Source organism: Myotis yumanensis, unplaced genomic scaffold (assembly GCF_028538775.1).
Source record: "Myotis yumanensis isolate MYYU_CA2020_CCGP unplaced genomic scaffold, mMyoYum1.0.hap1 SCAF_1, whole genome shotgun sequence".
Classification (NCBI taxonomy): domain Eukaryota; kingdom Metazoa; phylum Chordata; class Mammalia; order Chiroptera; family Vespertilionidae; genus Myotis; species Myotis yumanensis.
This window is the reverse complement of record NW_027223752.1, coordinates 199,741,377-199,766,015: the sequence shown is the minus strand read 5'-3', so window position 1 is coordinate 199,766,015 and position 24,639 is coordinate 199,741,377. Positions and strand designations below refer to the sequence as shown.

General features: G+C 33.8%; 1 protein-coding gene across 8 annotated transcripts in view; it reads right to left on the bottom strand.

Annotated features, from left to right (window-relative positions):
• Positions 1-24,639, bottom strand: part of EPHA5 (EPH receptor A5) — a 327,662-nt gene that overhangs the window by 89,146 nt on the left and 213,877 nt on the right. For all 8 annotated transcript variants that reach the window (XM_070395748.1, XM_070395765.1, XM_070395757.1 and 5 more), the window contains 2 exons: positions 13,031-13,155; positions 4,944-5,103 (listed from right to left, as the gene is read on the bottom strand). In XM_070395748.1, the coding sequence (XP_070251849.1) occupies positions 4,944-5,103; positions 13,031-13,155 (285 nt within the window). The remainder of the gene's footprint in view (positions 1-4,943; positions 5,104-13,030; positions 13,156-24,639) is intronic.

The window sequence follows — 24,639 nt, the reverse complement described above, 5'->3', positions numbered from 1 at the left end:
CTGCACTGTTAGAACCCTTTCTATCTCTCCCAAGATGTTGCATCAGCTAGGCCCACTTTTTAATTTTTTGAGGAAGCTCCATGCTGTTTTCCTCAGTGGCTGTACCAGTTTCAGTCTATGTTCCTGCTCACAGTGTACTAAGATTCCCTTTTTTCCACATCCTCACCAGTACTTTTCTTTGTTGATTTATTTATTGATTCTTTAGTAAATAACAATGTTTATTTTTTCAGTGACTGTATGTCATGATTAGAAACTGTAAAGTAGCATGTGTAGAAAACTCACATTGTTTTCCCTCACATTGCTTCTCACACTCCTGGCTACAAACCCATATTACATAGATAGTCTCTAGATTTTAGCTATATTTTTAATCAGTTAAAATTGAAGGTGAGAGGTTTTGTTAGAGCCAGATTATAAGAGCTATGGAAGGATAGGCTAAGAATTTGGGATCTGTTTCCTACAGCAATACGTATCTATTAATTTTCTTAATCAGAATAATATGATCAAAGTTACCATTTTTTATAATGAGTACATAGTGGGAAAATTTAAAACAGCATGGCAAGCAAATAAAAACATGAAAAGTTGTTGAACTTACTAACCATCAGAAAATTCAGATTTAAACCACAATAAAATATCACTACCCACCTGTCTAATATAATTTTTAAAAAAAGAAGGAAGGAAATAATGACAGCATCAAATGCTGATGAAGATGTGGAGAAATTGATCACTCATTCATTGCTGGTGGGAGTGTAAAATGATACAGCCATGCTGGAAAATAATCTGGCATTTTCTTACCATATTAAACAAGCAACTACCACATGACACAAGAATTGTACTCTTAGGTATTTATCCCAGGGAAATGAAAACTTAGGTTGACTCAAAAATATGTACCTGAATGTTCGTTGCATCTTTATTTATAATAGCAAAAACTGGAATCAGTTCAGATGTCCTTTAACATGTGAATGGCTAAATAAACTGGGGTATATACACATCATGAAATACTACTCAACGATAAAAAGAAAAAAAAATTGATATATTCAATAATTTGGATGAATCTCTATACTGAGTAAAAAAAGCCAATTCTAAACTAAAAAGAGTCACATACTAGATGACTCAATTAAAAAATATTTTGAAATGTCAAAATTTTAGGATGCATGTTTAGAAGTCAATGGTTGCCAGGAATTCCTTATGGAATAGGAATTTTCACCAAAGGAAGTGGATGTGATTATAGAAAGGCAACAGGTGGGATCCTATGATTTTGTTACTATTCAGTATCTTGACTGAGATGATAAATACACAAACCTACACAACTGACCAAATTATATAGACTTTAACACACACACATACACACACACACACACACACACACACACAGGATAACTAGGACATGTAAGATTGATGAATTCCATTGATGTCAGTATACTTATTTTAACATGATACTATAGTTTTGCAAAATATTACCATTGGGGGAAACAAGAAAGTATACAAGAGTTCTGTATTGTTGCTTACAATTGCACGTGAATCTACAATTACCTCAATAAAAAACAGAATAGCATTATTCCAGGAGTTGGATTATACAGATTTAAATCAAAGTAGTTGGATGAAAGGAAGTGATGCATTAGGGGGGAAATTATAAAAGAAACAGAAACATAAAGATGTTTCTTGGACAGTAGGAATTAAAACAGATTCAGTGATACTATTAAAATTATAAAACAATTTGTGTAAAAAAAGAACAGAAAAAGAGCTAACTAGTTTGGCTTGATGGTTTCATTTATGTTACATTTATTTGTTGGTGTTTTTCTCATTACTTGTTAGGAATAAGGATAATTTAAAGGGTCAATTTTAAATACATTATTTATATGCACAACAAAATTAAAGTGGATATTCTTTCTAAAATAAACATTTTTTGCATTCCTATTTTAAGTACTATTTGCATTTGATTTTAAGGCTATATTTGTGACACCCAAGATAATGTAGATGAAATGAAAGCCCTTCAATTTTATGACTGAGGTATAATATAATTGAATAAATAAATTTTAAAAATTAAGCAAACCAACATAATGTGTCAATGTATCATTACTATGCATCATTATTCTAAGTTGAGTACCCAATTAGAAAATTCTTTTTAAAGTATATGTGCAAAGCAATTATCTACAGATAATTGTCTTTCCTAACATAGCTGATTAAGCTAGACTTTCCTTAGTAATGGTGACTCATGAAAGCCAGTATTCTTGTCACCCATTAAAAGAAAATTGTTATTATAAAACATGAAATACATTTAACATACCATAATTCTTGCATTCTAGTATTTTCAGACTCTTATAAAAATAATATATGTATGTGAAGTACTAAATTATGATATTAAATAAATATTATGATTCAACTTTAAGGAACAACCTATCACTCCTTTTTTAGTCAAATACGGAGTTAAAGAATAAAAATGGTGATAATTAAAATAACCCTTCCTTTTCAGAACTTCGGTAGCATTTCTGTTATATGCCAATAAAATAATTCAAGTGATTGCACAAAGTACTGCAGAAATAATTGTCAAATGATTGGCATATAACAGAAATGCTACAGAAGTTCTGAAAAGGAAGGGTTATTTTAATTATCACCATTTTTATTTTTTAACTCCCTATTTGACTAAAAAAGGAGTGATAGGTTGTTCCTTAAAGTTGAATCACTTTGCAGTGCCCACAGTGAAAATCTTTTGATGTGTAGAATAAAATAAAATAAATAATAAACAAAATCAGTATTCTAAAATGGTTTTGTAACAAATATTCCATCCTTTAGAATTAAATAGACTGCATTCTTAGTCTCTGAAGAGAAGTTTCAGGTACTACTTTTGATGATTTATCCAGAGCCTAACGAAGACTTATATGTAATAGGTGCTCAATACATCCTTGTTGAATTATATCCAGAAAAGAGTCTACATAAAGTTCAAAGGGGGATGGTATGCAATAGGTACATTGCACAAAGAAAAAGTCTTTTAAAAAATGTTTGCAAATATATGTACATATATTCAAGTAAAAATAAAATTCCACATTAATAACTAGGAGGCAGAACAGCCCTGAAATATTTTTAGTATCTATTAATAACACTAAAGTTAACTTAAAGTATAAAAATATTTGACTGATATTTTTTCCTCTAGAAATTATGTAGAAAATTATAAAAAGTAGACAGGCCTATGTGAGCATTTTAAAAAGTATATGGAAAATGACCTCATATTAGTTTTCTCAGTTCTCAGATAGATGAATTTTGTCATAACTGGAATTTACTCTTTAAAGAAATAAACAAATAAATAAAGTTAGGGCCTTAGCTTGTTTGGCTCAGTGGATAGAGTGTTGTCCTGTTGACTGAAGGGTCCCAGGTTCGATTCCAGTCAAGGGCACATGCCCGGGTTGTGGGCTCGATCCCCAGTAGGGGATTTGCAGGAAGCAACCAATTAATGAGTCTCATCATTGATGTTTCTATCTCTCTCTCCCTCTCCCTGCTTTTCTGAAGTCAATAAAAATAAAAATATGTATTTAAAAAAGTAAGGAAAGGTATATTAAAAGGTCTGGGGGAAAAAAGAGTTGCTGAACATGCCAACATCCTAAAACTAAGTAGAATTTTGTAATTTTTTAGAACTGGATCTTTTATTTGCATTGTTATCAATGCACTCAAGAATATTGTGAGATACTGGTTGGTGATACTGTTCCCAGAGTTGGTAAACCACATAAGCATTATGCAGTACTAATGATACCAAACCAGAAATAAGGTCTATTAGCATGCCCAGCTTATATAACAAGCTTTTTGTCATCAATCCAGTTTAGGGTTTAAGGTGTGAGATTAAATAATCAAAATATTGCCAATATTGTAAGGATTTTGTGGCTAATTTATTCTTTATTAAGGAACTTTGATGAATAATATTAAATGTTCGTATTTCATTAGCTTCAATTAAACTTCAGACATAGAATTTTCTTTGCACAGAAAATATAATTTATCTTCTTTTCCAGGGTATCCTAGACTGTATAAAATTAAGTAACACTTAAAAAGCTACTTTTTATATAATAAAAAATTGTTGTTTAGATTATTCAGTTAAACATGCTTTAAATAGTATATCTTTATTTTTTAAAGATCTGCAATTCATAGTGTTATTGACATTTTAATTTAATTATGTTTCTAATCATTGCAAAGTAAATCTCAGAAGTTAGCTCTCATTTTGTTGGTTTTCAAAAGGAGGAAATATTCATTTTATTTTCTCTATTTTAAAATCACTAATTCTTACAAAGCCTGGCTTTTTAAAGTGTGTATAATTACATGTATTATAAACAAGGAAGTTATTGTCTTCTAGTCTGGTTTTAACATGTACTTTAAAATGAGTAAGTTATCTAAATATTTTGTTAGACATTAAAGAGGAAAAGGTTTTGTGCTATTTTATGAGGGGGTGGGAGGGATGGCATAAGAAACGTTTTCCATAAATATTTTCAGACCCTCTACTCAGCGATACTACCAGAGATTTTGACATTTTAAAACCATCAGGCTGGTTCCTAAGACCACCATTTTCTTGCCAAAATCAATACACAGGAAAGCTCCCCGTGGAGTTTTCATAGAAAGACTAAGCCTGGTAGCACTGTTCAATAAACCAACTAAAAAGTAAACGACAATAATTCAATGAAGTATGGAAGCAGTGGGAAGGAAGTCTTTAAAAGCAAGATTTAAACATTTCTTAAGGATCTCATGTTTCACCTCCCCATAGAATTAACTGGATGAGGAGTAAGGACCGACTGTTAACCCGCTAACCTACGGTCACAGCATACAGAGGCTTCCCACCAGAAAGGGTCATGCCTGGGAGGCAGAAGCAGCGGAAGGCTGACAGCGTGCCCAGGGAGAGTATTGATCCACTGACTCTTTTCTGGTAACCATTACAGAGACATGAGTTGACAGTAATTAAAATGACTTACACACTGGGATGGTTTCAAACTCAAATCTTCGACTGAAGACACCGTAGCCTGCTGCGGTGCGTGCTCGAATTTGGAAGACATACACTGACGCTGGTTTCAAGCCCTCTGCAGTCATAGTCGTCTCTTTCGATTTGATGATTGTGTAGCTGGTCTCTTGGTCCTAGGATTACACGTGTACATACAATTTAAAAACAGTCAACATATGAATTACTAATGACAGCAAAACTTAGAATCATATATAATAAGACAGATCAGAAACCAATTTTCTCTTAGTATAGATATACTGTAATAATGTAAAAAAAACAAAACAACACACCTACACATTCTAGGTGTGCTATCTGTGGTGTTGTCTAGAACTCAATGATGGTGGGTGACATGTCACCATATCTGCCTTTGGCAAAAATCAATCTTCGTACTTTTAAAATACAATTTACAGGAGGTAAATTATCTTACAGACTATTTTAGTATTGTTATATGGGTGCTTGTTTTTCTCAGAATGTTTTATTGGAGCACAGCTAGCGTGCTGTCTGTTCATAGAAATAGGTGACAGTGTCTCGTACACTATCCGGTAAGACTTATGCTTTATGTCTTAAGTGAATTTGATTTATAATCATATTTAAGGCTTGGGAGAGGCAATGTCTGCTTCACTAGAGAACTTTCATTTCAATTTGCTAAGTCTAAACAAAGAATATTTAAAAATACATAAAAGCAAAAAATAGTTTCATTTTCACAAACTTTCTATTTTTTTTCACTTTTCCTTAAACCTTTTTAAAAATTGTTATTATTTGTTTGGGTGTGTAGTAAATGGGGACAGTGAAAACAATCACTGGAAAGATAGTTTGGAAACTGAAACAAAGAGGAACTGTTAACAAAAGTCTAGACTAACACCTGGAACCCCTCTCGTTGCTGAAGTTACAATGCTGAATATAAAATCTTAGGCCTATAAAGACTTAAAACACAAAGTCCCAGTTTTAAACTTTCTCCTCTGTTTTATTTTTCTGTGTGAATTCTTGGTTAACCTTGTTTTTTTCCTTAAGGTCTTTTTATATGTATTACATTTCTGATGGATATTAAAGGACACATAAAGATAAGTAATGGTCAGAGATAGCTTTCCTCCTTTTTAAGAATTAGTCTTTAATTACAATGACTTGGTTAGTGACCGTAAACCATCATTTCCAAAATATTCCAGGAAATTTGGTCTTTACAAAGAGAAAGATATATTAATTTTAAAAAAGATTTAATGGGAATAATATGTAAATGACTTTTCTCCTAAGAAAAAAACAAAAATATAACATTTACTTCTCCAGCACTCTAATAGGGAACATGGTTATTATTTAATCATCACAGTGTATTAAATTCAAAACAAACGCAAAGCACAGTTCTTATTCCATGAAATTTACCATCAATAGCAGCACGCCATGAACATTACTTTCCTGAGAACACTGAAATTACCTGCTAACATACAGCAAGTCCATTCTTACTTTTATCTTTAGTTTCCTTCACTGTTAAAATTGGGGTAGAGAATTGGTGCCTGGATATCCTCCAAGAGATTTTGTAAGAATGAAATAGGAGCCGAAACCGGTTTGGCTCAGTGGATTGAGCGTCGGCCTGCAGACTGAAAGGTCCCAGGTTCGATTCCGGTCAAGGGCATGTACCTGGGTTGTGGGCACATCCCCAGTAGGAGGTGTGCAGGAGGCAGCTGATCGATGTTTCTCTCTCATCGATGTTTCTGACTCTCTATCTCTCTCCCTTCCTCTCTGTAAAAAATCAATAAAATATATTAAAAAAAAAAAAAAAGAATGAAATAGGTAATGTGTGTGTAAACACTAAACTGCAAAATATGTGTTTTAATTGTCCTAAATATTATTTTAATGTTTTAAATAATTTGACATATCAACTTCTATCCATGTTCTATACTACCACCAATAAAATCTAAATTATACAACCTTATAAACCTCCTTGTTTCATAGCAGTTTTATCATTCCTCATGTAATATGATCAAACATGTAAATTTATCTTAGGGTTAAATATATCCAAACCTCTCCAAATTGGTATGGTCTCATTTCTAATTCAAATAGGTCTTCTGATTTAGTCCATGTAAACAATTGATCTTCATGTTTTTTTAATACATAGATTAATTTAAGTGCCTAATCTTTAAAGTGTTTAGGAAAAATTTTTTAGAGTTTTGCAAAGGATTTAAAGTAGATAATTAAATCCTATAAAATTTGACTAGTAATTTCAGTAATTTTCTTCATTCACAAACATTTACTGGTCTTCTCTCATCTCTCTAATACCCCTTCTATATGCTAAGAATACAGCAGTGAAAAAGCAGATTATCTTTTAAAAGAGGCAAATAGCTTCTATACCAGTGATGGCGAACCTATGACACACGTGTCAGAGGTGACACGTGAACTCATTTTTTTGGTTGATTTTTCTTTGTTAAATGACATTTAAATATATAAAATAAATATCAAAAATATAAGTCTTTGTTTTACTATGGTTGCAAATATCAAAACATTTAAGTCTTTGTTTTACTATGGTTGCAAATATCAAAAAATTTCTATATGTGACATGGCACCAGATTTAAGTTAGGGTTTTTCAAAATGCTGACACACTGAGCTCAAAAGGTTCGCCATCACTGTTCTATACAATATCGTGTGTACTGATGTTCTGAGTATGCTCAAGGTTGTGACTGAATATGCAAGTCTTTCTCAATGCTATTAAACGTCCCAGCTTGTGACTGAAGCAGTAATTTTCAGTAAGAAATGATATAATATCAGTTTGCCATTATTTGCAATTAGTTTAAAGAGAATTTAAGTTGGTGAAAAACCATCTAGACAAAACTAAAGTTAAGATTCTGATATATTTGATATAGCTATGATTGTTACATAAAATATTAACATTTATAGTATAAAGTAAAAAGATTTTTTTTTTTAAGAAAAGTTCACAGGAATATCAGTGTTCGAAATTCAGCCATGTAATTCAAGTATGGGTGTAAATGTGAGTATACAACTCAACCTCTGTTTTTCCTTTGATATGTTAACCTAAAAATAAAAATCCTTTCAAAGTGAGAAGCAACAAGCCTTTATTTGAGATCAAAGGATAGCTCTTCAGTAAAGCGCTGATTCACGCAGAAGCCCATGTAGTGTTCTGATTAGGAGACAAGGGCAGAGGATACTTAGAAAAAGAAGGGGGAATGAGTACATAAATGGAAGGCATTTCTATTGCTATAGAAAAGCTCACATAGTGATGTCAATTGTAAAACTTTTTTAAAAAGATTTTAGTTCAGTAGTCATCAGATAGTTAGTCATAATATCTGATTTCATGTTATTTTTACACACAGTTATTTGGGATTCAATGTTGCTTTAGGCCTAGGCCAAAGGTCATTCTGCCCTGTTTGAACATTCTCAAAGTTTGAAGCATAAAATATGCAAGGCGGTTCCTCTGGTTCAAACTCTGTTTTAAAGTGACTCCGTTTATTTTTATTTGACATTTAAAATGGGATGAAATTATTTATCAAGAGCATCGTGAGCACAGAGAGAGAGAGATGGAGATAATATACATAGCACCCAGCACAACTTCTATAACATCATAGGTTGTAGGTAAATTTGATTTAACCCTATAGAATGTTGATAAATTCTTCTAAGGAAAAGAAAAAAAACAAGCTTACATGGTTGAAACTCCTAACTATTGAAGTCACAAGGAATACATTTTGTGAGAAAAAAAGAAGAAAAAACATGGCAAGGAAACTGGAAATTTCCTCCTTGAAATAATGCATTATCTATATAATATTACTTGCACACAATTTTGCAACATTCTAATTTATCTGTTAACATTATGTATGTCTTAGTGGTTCCTTATCATGGGTGTAATTGTACATTGTCTCTATGAGTAGTTGAATACTATCTTATTGAAGGGACTTAGCAAAGCATATGTCTAAGGGATCAAAGCCCGTAAACACACATGTTGAATTATCTAAATATCTTCCAAAATTTGCCTTTGCTCCACTCCTTTCAATCACTGTCAGATTAAAATTTCCTCCATATCACAAATCCTATGTACACATCTTAATACCCACAACCACATGACAGCAGGCTGCCAAGTCCTTGGTTCAGGCAGTGGCTTTTGCTGCCTTCCTGCCCCCTTCCCCGCTGAGCCAAATGAGCTACATTTCCCCAGCTGCTTAGCAAACACTGTTCACAAGCAAGGAGGGGAGGGCCTGGACAGAGGGAGCCAGCTGGCTAACACCCTGCCCAGGGGCAGCTTCCCTTAGTCTCTGCCTTTAATTAAGAGATGGCAATGGGCCCATCACGATGCGGGAGCAGGGAGGCCCAATGACCTCTATTAGAGCAGGGCGATTGCAGGCAGAAATGCCAGCTGGCAAATGCATGAGCCCTGGAAAGCTCTGCCACCTGTGTCTGGCCAAGAGCCAATCAGGAAAGTAGTGGTGGCATTCAGAAGGTTCCAAATGAACTCTGGAAACCTGTCAGGACCCCTATCTTAATACATGGTATAAAAGCTCATTATCCTTTTTTTTTTCCTTCTTCTGAAAGTGTGAAGCAAAATCAAAACTAAAGTTTACATGTTTTTTTATTGATTCGCTCAATATTTTAGCTTGGCAAAAAGGTCTGGGATTTAATATCTTTATTATAAAAAATATTGACCAAAAAAGTTAATAACTTATCCAAATAATCTATATATATATAAAAGGCTAATATGCAAAGTGATCCCTTGGGAGTTCGACCAGGAGACTAGGAGTTTGATTGCTCATTATGACATGCACTGACCACCAGGGGGCAGCGTGGTACAAAGGAAGGCTCTGGCCTGCAGCTGGCAGCCAGGGAAGGAAGGCCCTGGCTGGCAGCCAGAAGGCCCGGATCTGCCCTGATCACTGGCCAGGCCTAGGGACCCTACTCGTGCATGAATTTCATGCACTGGGCCTTTAGTGTATCATATAAAAGGTTTTGTTGATTTTTATTTCATGTAGGTAGGCAATTTATTATTTGTTTATTGGGGAATGTGTAGAACTCACTTTTCCCAAATCATTTTTCTTACTTTGAGTTATATAGGTAATAAACTGTGTTAATACAGAATTATATATAAAATATTAAATATAAAACCAAATCTTACTGAAAGAAATTATTTTAAAAGAAATTAAACTACAAATAAAATTCCATCACATAAATACAATCATTAGAAGAAATATTAATAGAAAATAACTCTGCTCCACCACTTGTTGAGTAACTCTAGTAGCAGCCTAAAATTTTTAAAAAGAGATAAAGAATTGCTTCTATATTATAGAGGAGGGACAAAAGTAGGTTTACAGTTGTGAGTATGTGAAACACAGAGTTTATTCTTGTGTTATTATTTATTAATTATTGTATTATTTTCCATATGGACAACTATCAACCTATTTTTGCCCACCTCTGTATATATGGCACTCATACAGATGCTGGGAAGTAATCATAAAAATAATCAAAGTTTATTCATAAATGTGAAAAATAAGATAATTTCTTTAAAGACAAAAAGGAAAAACCAGACATTGGCCCAGGTAGTTGCTTCAGGGTAGAAAAACTATGCTTATAATGAAGCACTTGCTCTAGCCAGTTTGGCTCAATGGATTGAGTGTCGGCCTGGGGACTGAAGGGTCCTGGGTTCAATTCTGGCAAGGACACATACCCAGGTTGTGGGCTCATGCAGGAGTCAGCCAATTAATGACTTTTTCTCATCACTAATGTTTCTATCTCTCCCTCTCCCTTTCTTTCTGAAATCAATCTATAATAATAAAAGCATAATATGCTAATTAGAGCAGACAGTCGAACGGTGGAATGACTTTCCGGACAACCTTCTGGATGAAGCCAGGCCAGCCACCGTGGCTGCGAGAGCCAAGGCAGCCAGGGCTGCAAGTGCCGAACCCCTTGCATGAATTTTATGCATCGGGCCTCTAGTAAAAATATATTTTTTTTAAAAAAAGAAGTACTTATAGAACGTTTAGTCTCCCTGCTCTTGAACTTTATTTCATCTAAGAGACAGATATTCAGATGCATAGTTTTTGGTGTATAGTTATTTTTAAGTGCCATTATGCATTTCAACTTTTACAAAATCAAATTTAATTACAACAAAAATTTGGGAACTTATAATATTTACAAATATTCCATCTATCTATCTATCTATCTATATATATATAGAGAGAGAGAGATATTTCTAGTTACCTAACTTTGCATGAGTATTCAATAAAAAAAAAGTTTATAAACACTTGAGTAAGAAATGCAAACTTTAATTTAACAAATTATATTTGGATACAGAATGTGTTTAAATTGTAGACCTGTTGAATTCAGATTTCAGTTTGGAGAAACAGGGATCAGCTAGGGATAATTAATATAACATTTTACTTAATTTACTTGTTTTTACAATAAAATCTATAAACCATGTCTCAACATTGGTTTTTCTTAGAATTATTCTCTTAGAGCATTGTTGGTGAATAATGTATTTGATGAAGTATTTTCTGTGAAATATAAGTATCTTCATTTATGTTCCCTAATGACCCAATAGTTTACATTAAGTCAATAATTTACATCAAGTCATTCCTAGGAAAACAATTTCAAAAGAAATAATTTTCTGTTTACTCATTTATTTATAAAATCAGTATACAAACATTGTACAGGCAGAGAAGACCTAGAAAGAATATGTAGTTAGCCTTGCTCTCAACCTCCCCACACATCCTACTGTTTTGTACTTTGTTGTACTTTTACACAAGTAATTGTCAAATCAACAATTAAAGAAAAAAATTAAAATATATATTCTATAATGCTATGAATTATTTCAGTGTATTTACTTACACTCTTATCTATGCATAAAATTTTAGATTTTGAAGTATTTTTTATTAATAAGAAATTAGCATTTTTCATTATATTTTTGCAGTAGTATAAGGATAATAATTTATTCCCCCACTCTCTTCCCATGTATAGTTTGGGCAACTTCTTAGGTATTGCAAAGTAAGTTTTTGAACTATCTCTCACCCTCTTCACTCTTCCTTAAGAGGAAAAGGGTGATGTCTCTGTGAGTCTGGGAGAAGCAATTGAGTCAGTGTGTTGAACCTTACCCTTCTCTCTTGGGATCTGCTTCTCTGCATTATAATCTACAACCACCATCACTTCTATTTCTGTAGGACACACACTTCTGGGTCAGTTTCTCCTACCACTAATGACAAGGCTGGTTGGGTACTCCTCTCTCTTCATCTTCTCTGTTAGAACCCAGGTGGTTCTAGAGGTGTGTGTCACTCAGATCCAGACCACAAACATCACAGTGAAATGGGGCTGGGAGCTGGAAGACTCATGATGGCTGCGTATCTAAGCCAAATACTCCGGTCCAGCTTTAGAAATTATAGGCCCGTCTTTGGTTTCCATTTGTTTGATTCCTTTATTAGTGACTCACTTGGTTGTGGATCCAGAAAAGAAGTAGGATGATTATTGCCTTCAGACCTCAAAAACTATTATGGCAAACATGTAAGAATGGACCCAAGAGTCAACTCAGTGAAGAAATCGAGAAAATATAGGGAATGTGAGGCACGCATTTCCAATTTTGGGCCCAACATTTTAAAATAAATGTTATGTACAGTGTTTGGACTTTATGCTACTTTGTTATGGATTTTAAAAATGTATACATTACATACACATCTTATCTGTTCCCACTTCCTTAACAGTATAGGCATTATGCAGGGTGACAGTACACAAACGCTTTTTCTTGTAGTACACCTCAGTCAGTCATGAAGGTCAGCAACTCGAGTGTTTGTGACACTTTGAAAATGTCCTATGACTTCATCTCTTAATGCTGTGAAACCTAGTTAAGCCGATGTTAGACTATATGGCAGTATCCGGGCAGCATAAACTAGTTGGCAGCAAAAGGACACACATAGCGTGCTCCCTGTACACTCCTCACCTTCATAATCATGACTGCAGAATCAATTGTCATTGATTTACACATAAAATTGCAACAGGCTTTTCTACAAATTGGATAATTGCCGTTTCTAAAATGAAAAAAAAAAAAAAGAAGAAGAAGAAAGGATATCTTTATTTTGTTAGTCCTACCTTTTCAAAATATTTGATTTCATACTCCAGGATGATTCCATTGGGGCGATCTGGCTCTTGCCAAGACAAAGAGATGCTGTTCTTTGCAATCTTCCCCTTTTTCACATTGGTGATTGGAGAGGGGGCTGCAAAATAGTATAAATAAAGAGTAGCACGATTAACAGAGCCCTGAAATTACAACTGTGTATAATATATATTGGCATTTCTGGAAGGCAGTATAATAAAAATCCCAAACAATTAAATTTTCTTTTAACCTGGAAACAATTTTACTTTCTCTATTTAATACAAGTTTTTATAGATTGTAAAGTGTTTTACAAATATAAATCAACTAAGTATCCTGAAAATTTTCTACCATAAAACTGTAGTCACACAGAAACTAAAGTCTGCATTTTTTTCTATAAAGTTTAGAAACATAAATGAATGATTTTACTTTTTCTTAATAAGGATATTTGTATTGACCTGAAATACTTGTCTTAAAATTTATTGACTCTGTATAATATATGCCATTATGCTAATAGATACATAATTATCTATATTACTACATTTTTGCATCTTTAAGGTTCTCTTTTATTTATTATTTTTGAAATTGTGAGTTCTATAATCATTACTAATTTATATATTAAATATAGTGCATGTTTCCTTCAAAACTATGTTATAAAATCTGTTATATCTTAGAAACAATTGCAAATAAAACAAAAATTTTCCTTGTTTCTATTCCCCACAAGTATTTCTTGAGATGTCACAATCACCTATGGTGCTTGTTGTGATTGGCCAGTGTCTACTAAATCATACAAGAAAAAGTGGTTTTTTGATGAAAATAGAACAAATTGCATGCTATTTCAGATATGTCTGGATATTTTAAATTCCCAAACATATGAATATTTGATTCAACATCCATTTTTATCAATCTGTTGATACTTGTGTGGGCTCTGGGTTTGACATTATAAAGAGGTATTGACTAACATTTTTTTAATGTAGATTAGCTTTATTTTGTAGCTTTTAGCTTCTATAAAAGATATGGGAAAGACTATCATCATCTAATAAATGATGTGCCTGTGATATAATATATATTAGATATAATATGCATATACACACACACACACATATATGTATATAATAGGTACATATAAGATGTTAATGATGGCAGACATAATGAGTAGGATATAACCAGAGTCATAGCCTATCAACAGCAGAGCATTATAAACAGTATCAGACATATGCTGAAATTCAATTTTATATACTAAAAATGTACATTTATATAAAAATGATTTATATGTATATGATTATCTCAAGAGTAAAACACAAACCCAGATTTTCAAACAAGGATCAACACATGCGCGTCCTCTCACCCCACTTCCTGCTATTGTTCTTCAGCAGCCCTGCCCAGGCTTTCTGCTCTTAGGCACTTCAGACACACTCCTACCCAAGGGCCACAGCACTTGGCATTCATCACTCAGAGGTGCTTCTCCAGAGCTCTCCCTTTCCTCTGGGTTCCCCTGAGACCGTGCCTGTCTACTTTACCACTCGAGTAACTAACTCTCATCTCCATCCATCTCTTCTCACCTCACCAAGCCCTCTGCTCCTTCAGTGTTTCATTTTTCTCCTTAGTTCTTTCACTTGTATCTTCTAATATCATATCTTAAATAGAGATTTACTTTTTTCTGTCCTCTCAAGTAGAATATAATTTTCTGTGAGGGCAGAAATATGTTTATTGTATTTACTACTGACTCTAGATTTAGATCAGTGCCTGGGACAGAGGAGCATCCACTAAGTATAAATGGAATGAGTGATTGATGACAAAGCAAAGTAACATACAAAAAAAAACTACACCTTATTTTTAAGTTATATGTCAACGAACTCAACTATGAAACTCAAGGGTGAAGTGTGTCTTTTAATAAAATTAAAATAAACAGACATATATCTGTGAGAGAGCAAAATTAGTTAACTGTTTCATGTTTTATATACCCACTAGAGGCCCGGTGCATGAAAATTCGTGCACGTGGGGTGGTCCCTCAGCCCGGCCTGTATCCTCTCTGCAGTCGGGGACCCCTCCAGGGATGTTTACCTGCTGGCTTAGGCCCACTCCCTGGGGGATCGGTCCTAAGCTAGCAGTCAGACATCCCTTTGGCAGCCTGGGAGCCCTCGGGGGATGTCCGACTGATGGCTCATCCACAGTAGGACTTCCTTAGCACTGCGGAGGAGGAGGTGAGAGAGGCTCCCACCACTGCCACTGAGCTCTCAACCATCAGTCCAGCTTGTAGCTGAGCAGAGCTCCTCCTGTGGGAGTGCACTGACCACCAGGGGGAAGGTCCTGCATTGATTGAGTGTCTGCACCCTGGTTGTCAGTGCATATCATAGCAACTGGTCATTCCTGGCCATCCCTTCATTAGGGTCAATTTTCATATTATCCTATTATTATATAGGATAATAGGGTGATAATGACTTCAGTATTTTAATGTGCACTTTGTTTTTTTAGTCACAGACCTTTCTTATATTCAGGTTCAGAGGATGCATATTTTCATCCTTATCTAGTTTTCTTAAAGGTACCAAATTCCGCCGAGGCCGGTTTGGCTCAGTGGATGGAGCGTCGGCCTGCGGACTGAGGGGTCCCGGGTTCGATTCCGGTCAAGGGCGTGTGCCTGGGTTGCGGGCATATCCCCAGTGGGGAGTGTGCGGGAGGCGGCTGATCAATGTTTCTCTCTCATCGGTGTTTCTGGCTCTCTGTCCGTCTCGCTTCCTCTCTGTGGAAAATCAATAAAATATATTTAAAAAAAAAAAAAAAAAAAAAAAAAAAAAAAAAAAAAAAAGGTACCAAATTCCATAAAGTTTTTTCAAGAATAACACTTAGTGTGCATTTAAAGCCCAAATTATCTAAAAGTAGTTTTTAAATTGCTGTATATTTACTTCTATGGAAATTGTAATAGATTGGCAGTTCTCACAGTCACATTTTGGTAAAGATTCAGAGTCCCTATTGATTTCCTTGTGAGGGAAAGTCATGCCATATTCTTCATGGTGGACAAAGCATCCAGAAGACAAGAAACAAGAAAAAGTAAGCTATGTGCCCCCAGTTCATCAGCATGTTTGTAGCAAAGTGGCAAATTTAGTGAAGCAGAAACAGTAACAGAGGCTTGTGGAAGACAGCGGAGTTTTTTAATGTACTTTGATCAGTAGTGAATAGCTTTATGAGTCACCACGAATCATGAATTAGACTCATTTTCCCATTAGTCCTGTATATTTATTGCACTATGTTACTAAATATATAAAGATGGCCTTGAAAATTCTTCATTTACTTTACTACTTTGCAAACATTCTCCTTTTGACTGATGTATTTCTTATAAGTAACTGTCAGTTTTTACCCAATAATTGGTGGTGTTGTCACCTTCCTATTCATAAATTGCATTTAACGTGTATGTCTTATGAAGGAAGGATTAATTTGGTTTCCTTCACTGCTCTATTTCTAGCACCAGAAAAGTATTTTGCATATAGAGATTTGATAAATATTTGTTGAATGCACGCATACATGAATGACTACATGGGAAATACATACATCATCATGTATCATTCAAAACTGATTTTGTCTCATCTTAGTTGCACAGATTAGGATCTTATCAATTGGAGATTTGTGCTTTATTTTAAAACTTACTTCTTTAACAAAATAATCAACTGTTTCAGAGTGAAGCTATCAAATAAATATCAATGCACACTTAACCAGGCTGAAGTGGAATATTTTGTTATTTACTTACATCACTGAAAAACAAAAATTGTATAGCTTTCAAAGACTGCTTGATTGAATAATGTCATTGTTTGCCAAAGTTGGTTTTCTTAGAGGTTAAATACAGAGTGCCTTTTAAAAATGGTTCAGAATTGGGGAAGAAGACAACTCAGAGTAGTTTAGGAATAATGTCCTCTCTGGCAAGACCATCTCTGCATCATTTGGGTAAAAGCTGATCAAAGTGGGGACACTGACAGCTCCTGGGGACATAATGATGATGCACAAATTGTGAATGGCAGCACGCGCCCACTACTGTAGAGTATTTCATGGGTATCGTGCACATTAAAGTAACTGCAGCCAGATTTGTCAGCATCAAGGGCAGGTGTAATATATCTCATCCATCTTCCTCACAGGTACCCTTTGCTCATTCTTTACCCACTTAAGCTTATATTAAGTAAGCCTGAAATGAAAAGAGAAGGATGACTTAGGGCATTTCTGCTTGTAAATACAACTATTCCTTTCCTAGTGTAAGAAGACAATACTAAAGAAATCAAGTTGTGAATAAAACATATCGCTTTACATAACATCTGAGTTTCACCTTTTGGATATGCAGAAACATTTTGTTTCTGTATAGAAGCTTTTATATGGAGCTGACCTTTGAGGACCAGTGTAATAAGCAAAATAACCGTCCTTTAGGCTAGTAACAGTTCCCATTGTGGACTCATTATTTCATCTATTTGAGTTTTTAAAAATAAAATTTAAAATGGTTTTATATTTATAAAAAGATTACAAAGACAGTACAGACAGTTCACGTATACCCCACACCTAGTGTCCCCAATCAGTAGCATCTTACAATAGTGCAGTACATCTGTCACTATTAATGAATCAATATTGAAACATTATTATTCATCTCAGTCCGTATTTTACTTAGGTTTTCTTAGTTTTACTTATTATCCTATTTCTGTCGCAGGATCCCATCCAGCATACCATAGTGCATTTAGTCATCCTGTCTCCTTAGGCTCCTGTTAGCTATAATAGTTTATCAAATTTTGCTTGATCTGATGACTGACAGTTCTGAGGCATACTGGTCAAGTACTTTGTAGATTATCTCACCATCGGATGGAATGGGTGCCTTTCTCATGATTAGACTGGGTGATGAGTTTTGGGGGGGAAAACTATACAGGTAAAGTGTCATTTTCATTACATCATATCTAGGAAACATACTATCAACATAAATTATCACTGGTATGTTAACCTTGGTCATCTGACTAAGATGGCATCTATCTGTTTCCTCCACTCTAAAGTTATTCTTTTTTTTCCAGTTTTCTATACTTTGTTCTTTGGAAGGAAGTCTCTCTGTAGCCATGCTTAAGGAACAGAGTTATGCTCTACTTCCCTGAGGCTGTCTGCATAAATTATTTGGAATTCTTCTGCACAGTGATTTGTCTATTTTCTCTTACTTATTTACTTTGTACTCATTTACTCATATCAGTATGGATATGTGAATATGTTGATACTTTGGGTTTCTAACCTAGTAATTTACTTGGTTACTCAAATTATTAAACTTGGCCATTGATGACTCTCTCAGTTCTTATGTCCCTTTGACATATCCCCATCATTGTGTGTTTGTGAGTCTGTTTGTTTCAGATATCCCTTTCTTACTTCTTGGCACTATAAGACCAGCTATTCTAGGCTCATCTTGCTTATTTATTGGCCCAGTCTTAAGGCAGTCATTGTTTCTAATACCACTGGTTTTTTTCATTGTACAATGCTGTTATAAACCAAGATCGGGAAGAAAGGCGTGCTCCTTGATCCTGGGTGTCATTGCTTCTAGGCCCTCTTAGCCGACATAGCTAGGAAATAAATGCATCTATATTAACCTGTGTATATCTATGAATATTTCTATATATAACTATAAATATATACATATAAAAGTATATGAAGCTAAACATAAATATATACTGATGTCACCAATCAGTTACCAAACAGATCTTTCCAGCCTCTTTACTCTACTTATCTGTAACCTCCCCCTTCAGCAGTAGCTCCCACCATCCAGTTACTTCAATTCTAGTAGATTGTCTAGTGATTAAATAATTGCTCATCTTAACTCTTTGACTTATTGATATTGATATGACAATGTAGAAATCTCTAACATCTCAATGGCACAAGCAATGATATACAAAACCCTGTCATCCATTATGTAAAACACCGCATATCTTCCTCACTTTTCAAATACAGAAACCGAGTTTAAAGCAGTGTCCCCAGATGGAAAGAGTGCCAGACAGCTCTGAAGTCAGACAGAATTGGCTTCTAATCCTTTGGCAGCCAGCCAGCTTCTAGCTGTGTGTGAGACACTATTTAAGCTGTTTAACCTCTGTGAAGGTACTTTTTATCTTTAGAACAGGAACAATCACACAAACATCATATTTTTGTATGGTTGAAATATGATTCTGTGTGTATAGGTATAGGCTGGGTGCCAAATAAATGGTGTTTAAATATCATTGGAAAATACTAGACACTTGTTTAAGGAGACTTCTATAATGAATTCTCCATAACTCCTTAATCCTCTCAATGTACATCAATCAAATGTTTTTGTCTCTTCTCTGGACTTGGCACTCTTCTAAATGCTGGAAAAGATCAAAAGGCAAAGTACCTATACAGATAAGGTTTTCTTATTCCCTACATCCAGCGGATTTTACAACTCTGCATTAATAATTATAGGTAAACTTCCTTGCTTACCATAAAATTGCTAATGAGCCAAAAGTATTGAACTAGAATAATGTCTGCTTTATTTTTTTAAAATAGAGTGAACCTGATGAAACTTAATTGTTCAATAGAATAAGAGAATACCACTCATCAGTCCCTGTACTCGGTGCTATATATGATGACAAAAATTAGGTTAGAGATAGAATTAAGTATTGATTATTTCTATTAAAAAACACACAAATACTATATCATCATTAATTTGACTTCTCTACCTAGATTTTGAATCTTAAAGCTTTGTGAAATCTAAGACACTATTGAAACCCTTTTGATCTATAAAAGTCCGTGAATGTGTAAAATCTTACTCAGAAAGACTCCTTTTATTTTCCTGCAGAAATCCCTCCACATGAATAATGTATGAGTTATTTACACACAAATTTTAAAAATAAATGCATATTTGATGCCAATTGGCCAAGTAAGCTGTCAATATCTTCCAGCTGAAAGTCACTACTTATCTCTCTATGCACAATTTATCATATTTAGGTGCTTCTTGCTATTCAGGTGAGTCTGGCCCTATTTTTCCTTAAAAACAAACAAACAAAAACAGATCAATTGGATTCTGCAGGAAATACTGACTCAGAAGGTCAGACTGGGGCCAAGGATTCCATGCTGTTAATAAACACTCCAATTGAATCACTGCATCTACAAATTTGGGGAAATACTGAAGGCAAACAACATTGGGATTAGTTCTTCTTTAAACAAAATATATAAACTTAGAAACATGAGGCTAGAAAATGCGTTAGTGTTAATGTTTTGTAAACTACAGTTTTTGTTATTATTGTAGTTTTAATTTTTATTAGTTGATTTTTTTTTAGACAGTGAAAAGAAAGGGGAGAGAGAGAGAGAGAGAGAGAGAGAGAGAGAGAGAGGGAGAGAGAGAGATGGATGTTGTTCCATTACTTATGCATTCATTGGTTGATTCTTGTATGTGCCCTGACCACGAGGATCCAACCCTCAACCTTAGCATATGGGAGGGCTCTCTAACAGCTGAGCTACCGGCCAGGGTAACTAGTACTTTTTCTGACCCTTTGGCTCACTATTACCGTCTGCTATGTTGCTCTTTTTTGCTATGCTTGTCTTCCTTCTTTTGGCATTGATTCTTTTTATATTTGGTATTTTCTTGGTTCTTCAGTTTTTGTGTTTTAGTAAACTGATTGCTTTGTTCCCTCACACATAATCTAGTTTACTAGTAGCCTATGAGACTATAATCTCCATAAAAGTAGAAAAAAATGTGTATGTTCTTCACTATTGCCTGCTTAGTCCTTAAAACAGCTTCTGGATAATAGTAGACACATAAAAAGACACTTTGGCAAATAGAAAAGTGAGTGAACAATTATCTGCTTTATACTACAACACATTTATTTTGCATTTTTCTAGAGTGTTATATGAATAAAGTCATAAGGTATATATATTGTTTTTACTTAACACTTGGAGTGCGGGAAACGAGTTAAGTCGGCTCGCGTGAATTGCGCGTACTCCGCGGGAGCCGTCTTAAACTCGGTTCATATAGATTTGCAGTGGAGTGCGGGAAACGTGTAAACTCGGGCCGATTGTAACTGCGTATTACCAAATATTTCATTTCAATCGAACCCATACTTCAAAAGATATAGGCATTTTAACGCGCCATCTTATATTTTGGCAGGAAATTCACCCGCAACCCAAGTGTAACAAGAGACAGGAGGAAACTGTTGGGAGAAAAATATGATCACTATCTTGTTTATGGTGATGTTTCACAGGTGTGTGCATATTTAAATTTACCCAATTGTACACTTTATGTGTAGTTTACTGTGTATCAGTTGTACACCAATAAAGATGCTGAAGTGTGTGTGTGTTGTAAATGACAACTTATAACTGCTTCTACCCTTATTGAAGACAGTATTATTATTCTACTAATTGGACTCTCTCTTTTCAAATCTCCCATGCCTTTGGTGATTTCTGCTAAGAATAGCCATATCTAAAAATCAGAAATAAAAATATACGTGCGCAACATTCCCCAAGACTACTTGTCAAAATGTGATTTAGTTAGGAAAGTATAATAAAATAATATTGGAAGTTTTAATTTTGGAAAAATGTATTGGTATTTTTGCTTTTGTATTGTACCATACTTTGATGGTGCAATATAAATGAAGGTTGTATAGCAAGTTATAACAAATTTGTGACTTAAAATCAATTTTAATAAAAATAGATGGCAAATGTTTAAATAAGTGAGAATATAGCATGAAAAACAGCATAGAAGAAGGTAAAATGAAATAGAAAAGAGTGTCACCAAAATGATGTAGCCTAGATGTTCAAGCTACTCACTGTGACAAACTGACAGTATACTGTCTCCTATTCTTACATACTAAACAAGTATTTAGAAGTATGTTTATATGAGTTTTCCCTATGAACATGTTTACAGTTTATTTGGTGTGGGAGGAAACAATATTTTAACACAATTATTAGCAAACATTTCTCATTTGAAAAAGGCAGAATCATCAAAGTTCATTTCTGATTTTATATTACTCTAATAACTTTGTTCTTTATTTTATGATATAAACACATCTTTTGAAAAATTTATACCCCAAGAAAAAATGAAGAAAAAAAGATGGATCTCATATTTTATTTAAATGATAGCACACTTAGTGAGGGCACAGACAGTTCCTTACTTGGATGGTTTCTTTCAGGATGACCTAGCTCTGCAGAGTGCTGACTGACACAGATTGAAATGATGTGGGAAAAATTATAAAAGGAATGGTTAGGAATGTTGATATATAACACAGATGCCTGTTGAGCTGAATTCATCTGGGAGTCGAATAAACTGTAGCTATTTAAATATTTCTGTTTGAGCCTAATCTTGTATTGGTAGCATCTGGTTGGTAGTAACTTCTCCATGGTTGGTCACTTTGTGCCAATTCTGCTTTCATAATTAGGTAGAGAAACAAGAAACAGCGTAGAACTCTCCACTCAGAGCTCTCCTCAAAATGCCAAAAAGCAATCAATCAAACTGAGCCTTTAGAACATGTGAATTGTCATTTAAATAGTGCTGAGAACAATGTGTGCAGAGTAGAAACTATTTCAATTTTAGCTAATGTTATTATTATTATTTAAAAATATGATCTCTAGCGAATAATTTGTCAGCAATTACCTTCTATATTTAGCCATGTAGTATGAGTAGAATTCTGTGTGTACAGTATATGTGCATGTGGGTGAATCTACATAGTTTAAAGAAATGGAGGTGTAGGTAAATCCTTATTACATATCTAACTGTATATCTGTATCTGGAAGAGATACAGATATACATATATAGATATAGATACATATTGTGTCATGTGCATCTTTCATAGCTAGTTTAGTGAAACTACATTACTCTGTTACAATTGCTTTAGAGTACATATTTATTATTTGAAAGTAAATGAGAAATGCAGTTGCTGAATTAAATTACCTATAAACATATTTGAAGCTGTTAAAATGATAAAAATGGGAAAAATATTTTAAAATATATACATAGCCACTAAATATTATAGCATATATTTTATATTCTATATAGTATGTATTTATTCTATATTTAATATATACTTATTACTATGTTGTCATTTGCTACCTCTGGACTAAGAAAAATAGCTAAAGTGCATTTTGAACACAACTGATATTTATGGTCTCTTCCAAAGAAAGAAGGTATTTTAGAAGTTTCTTTCCTCAAATAAAATTTCAATCTGTTCATTCAGACAAAACCTACAATCATTCCTTCTTAAGAGCCTGCAACTGGATCTTTTGATATATGATCTCAGTGAAGTTTCAAAAAGACTATTTCAAAAACCCTGCCTTTAAATGTCAACAATCTAGAGAGATGACATCCTTTAAAATAAAAAGGATCACCTATGAACTGAAATGTCCCCTTAGGTATAGTCTTTTTATCAAAGATGTGAAAATCATACTAAATAAAATCATTTTAGTAAGAAATAAGAGCAACTTAATTGCATTAAAGCATATGCTACATATATAGTTTTAAAGTCATAATCACAATAATGTTAATTAGAAAAGAACATGTCAATAATCAAAATAGAGATCTATTTTACTGGTATTTACACTCACTAGGGCTCATAATAATCATACAAATTACAAAAACAAATGTAAATGTGACAGTGTATAAAATGACAACATGCCACTTTCTGGATAACAAAATTAATCCCACACCAAATAAATGATTACAGAATTTGTTTTTCATTTATTACTTCTTATGCCCTATGGTAGAATTTTTAGCTCATCAAGTGGTGTTAGTGTCCATAATTGTGGAATTTTAATAACCACAGAATCTGTTTTATGAGAAACAAAGTTCAAAAAATGTTTACAGTATTAAAATAAAATGAGGAAATATCTAGAATAATGTGGCATGGTTATAAAACTATAATTAACACAATATTCTTTATTTACATTATATTTTAGGGAACGCAATCCCATATACAATTTTTTATAGATTTATCAATATTAAGCCTCAATTATAGGGGATGGCAATTAGTTTTATAGGTGAAAAAATAGTAATTAGGACAATGAACACACTCTCATAACTCATTTTGTATGTAAGACATGATTTCCACTTATAAATATACATTATATGAGATCTTGTTAACCACAGAATAAGCCACTAACAGTAACAAGGCTGTAAAGTGGGAACTTTAATTCAATTCCTAATTGTTAAGGTTTTCACAATCTAAATTAATCTGATCTAACATTTTAAAAAATCAAAATAAACACATTATAGACAACCCATTTTTTCCTTTCTCAATTCCATTAGTCTTAATCTTATAGAACTATATTAGCAATAGAAATTACTATTTAATTCAACAGAAATTATGATAAGTTATCATTTATCTATTGATTGTTACAAAACCGGATCAGATTTCTATTATACCATTCAAGGTCCTCACATCTTTTCCTAAATATATTCTCACTGAAGCCACCTGCCAAGATTCCGTTAAAAACTGAAGTTTTGCCAGTAGAAACAAAACAAAAACCTTTATGGCTACAAAATAACAAGGAAGATGTGGGTAGTGTTTATTAGCTGATTTCAAAAAAAAATCCCAATCATAATGTCTTTAAATAGTATAATTCCTACCAGCAACATGACAACCTGGAACTAGAAAAAATACAAGATTAA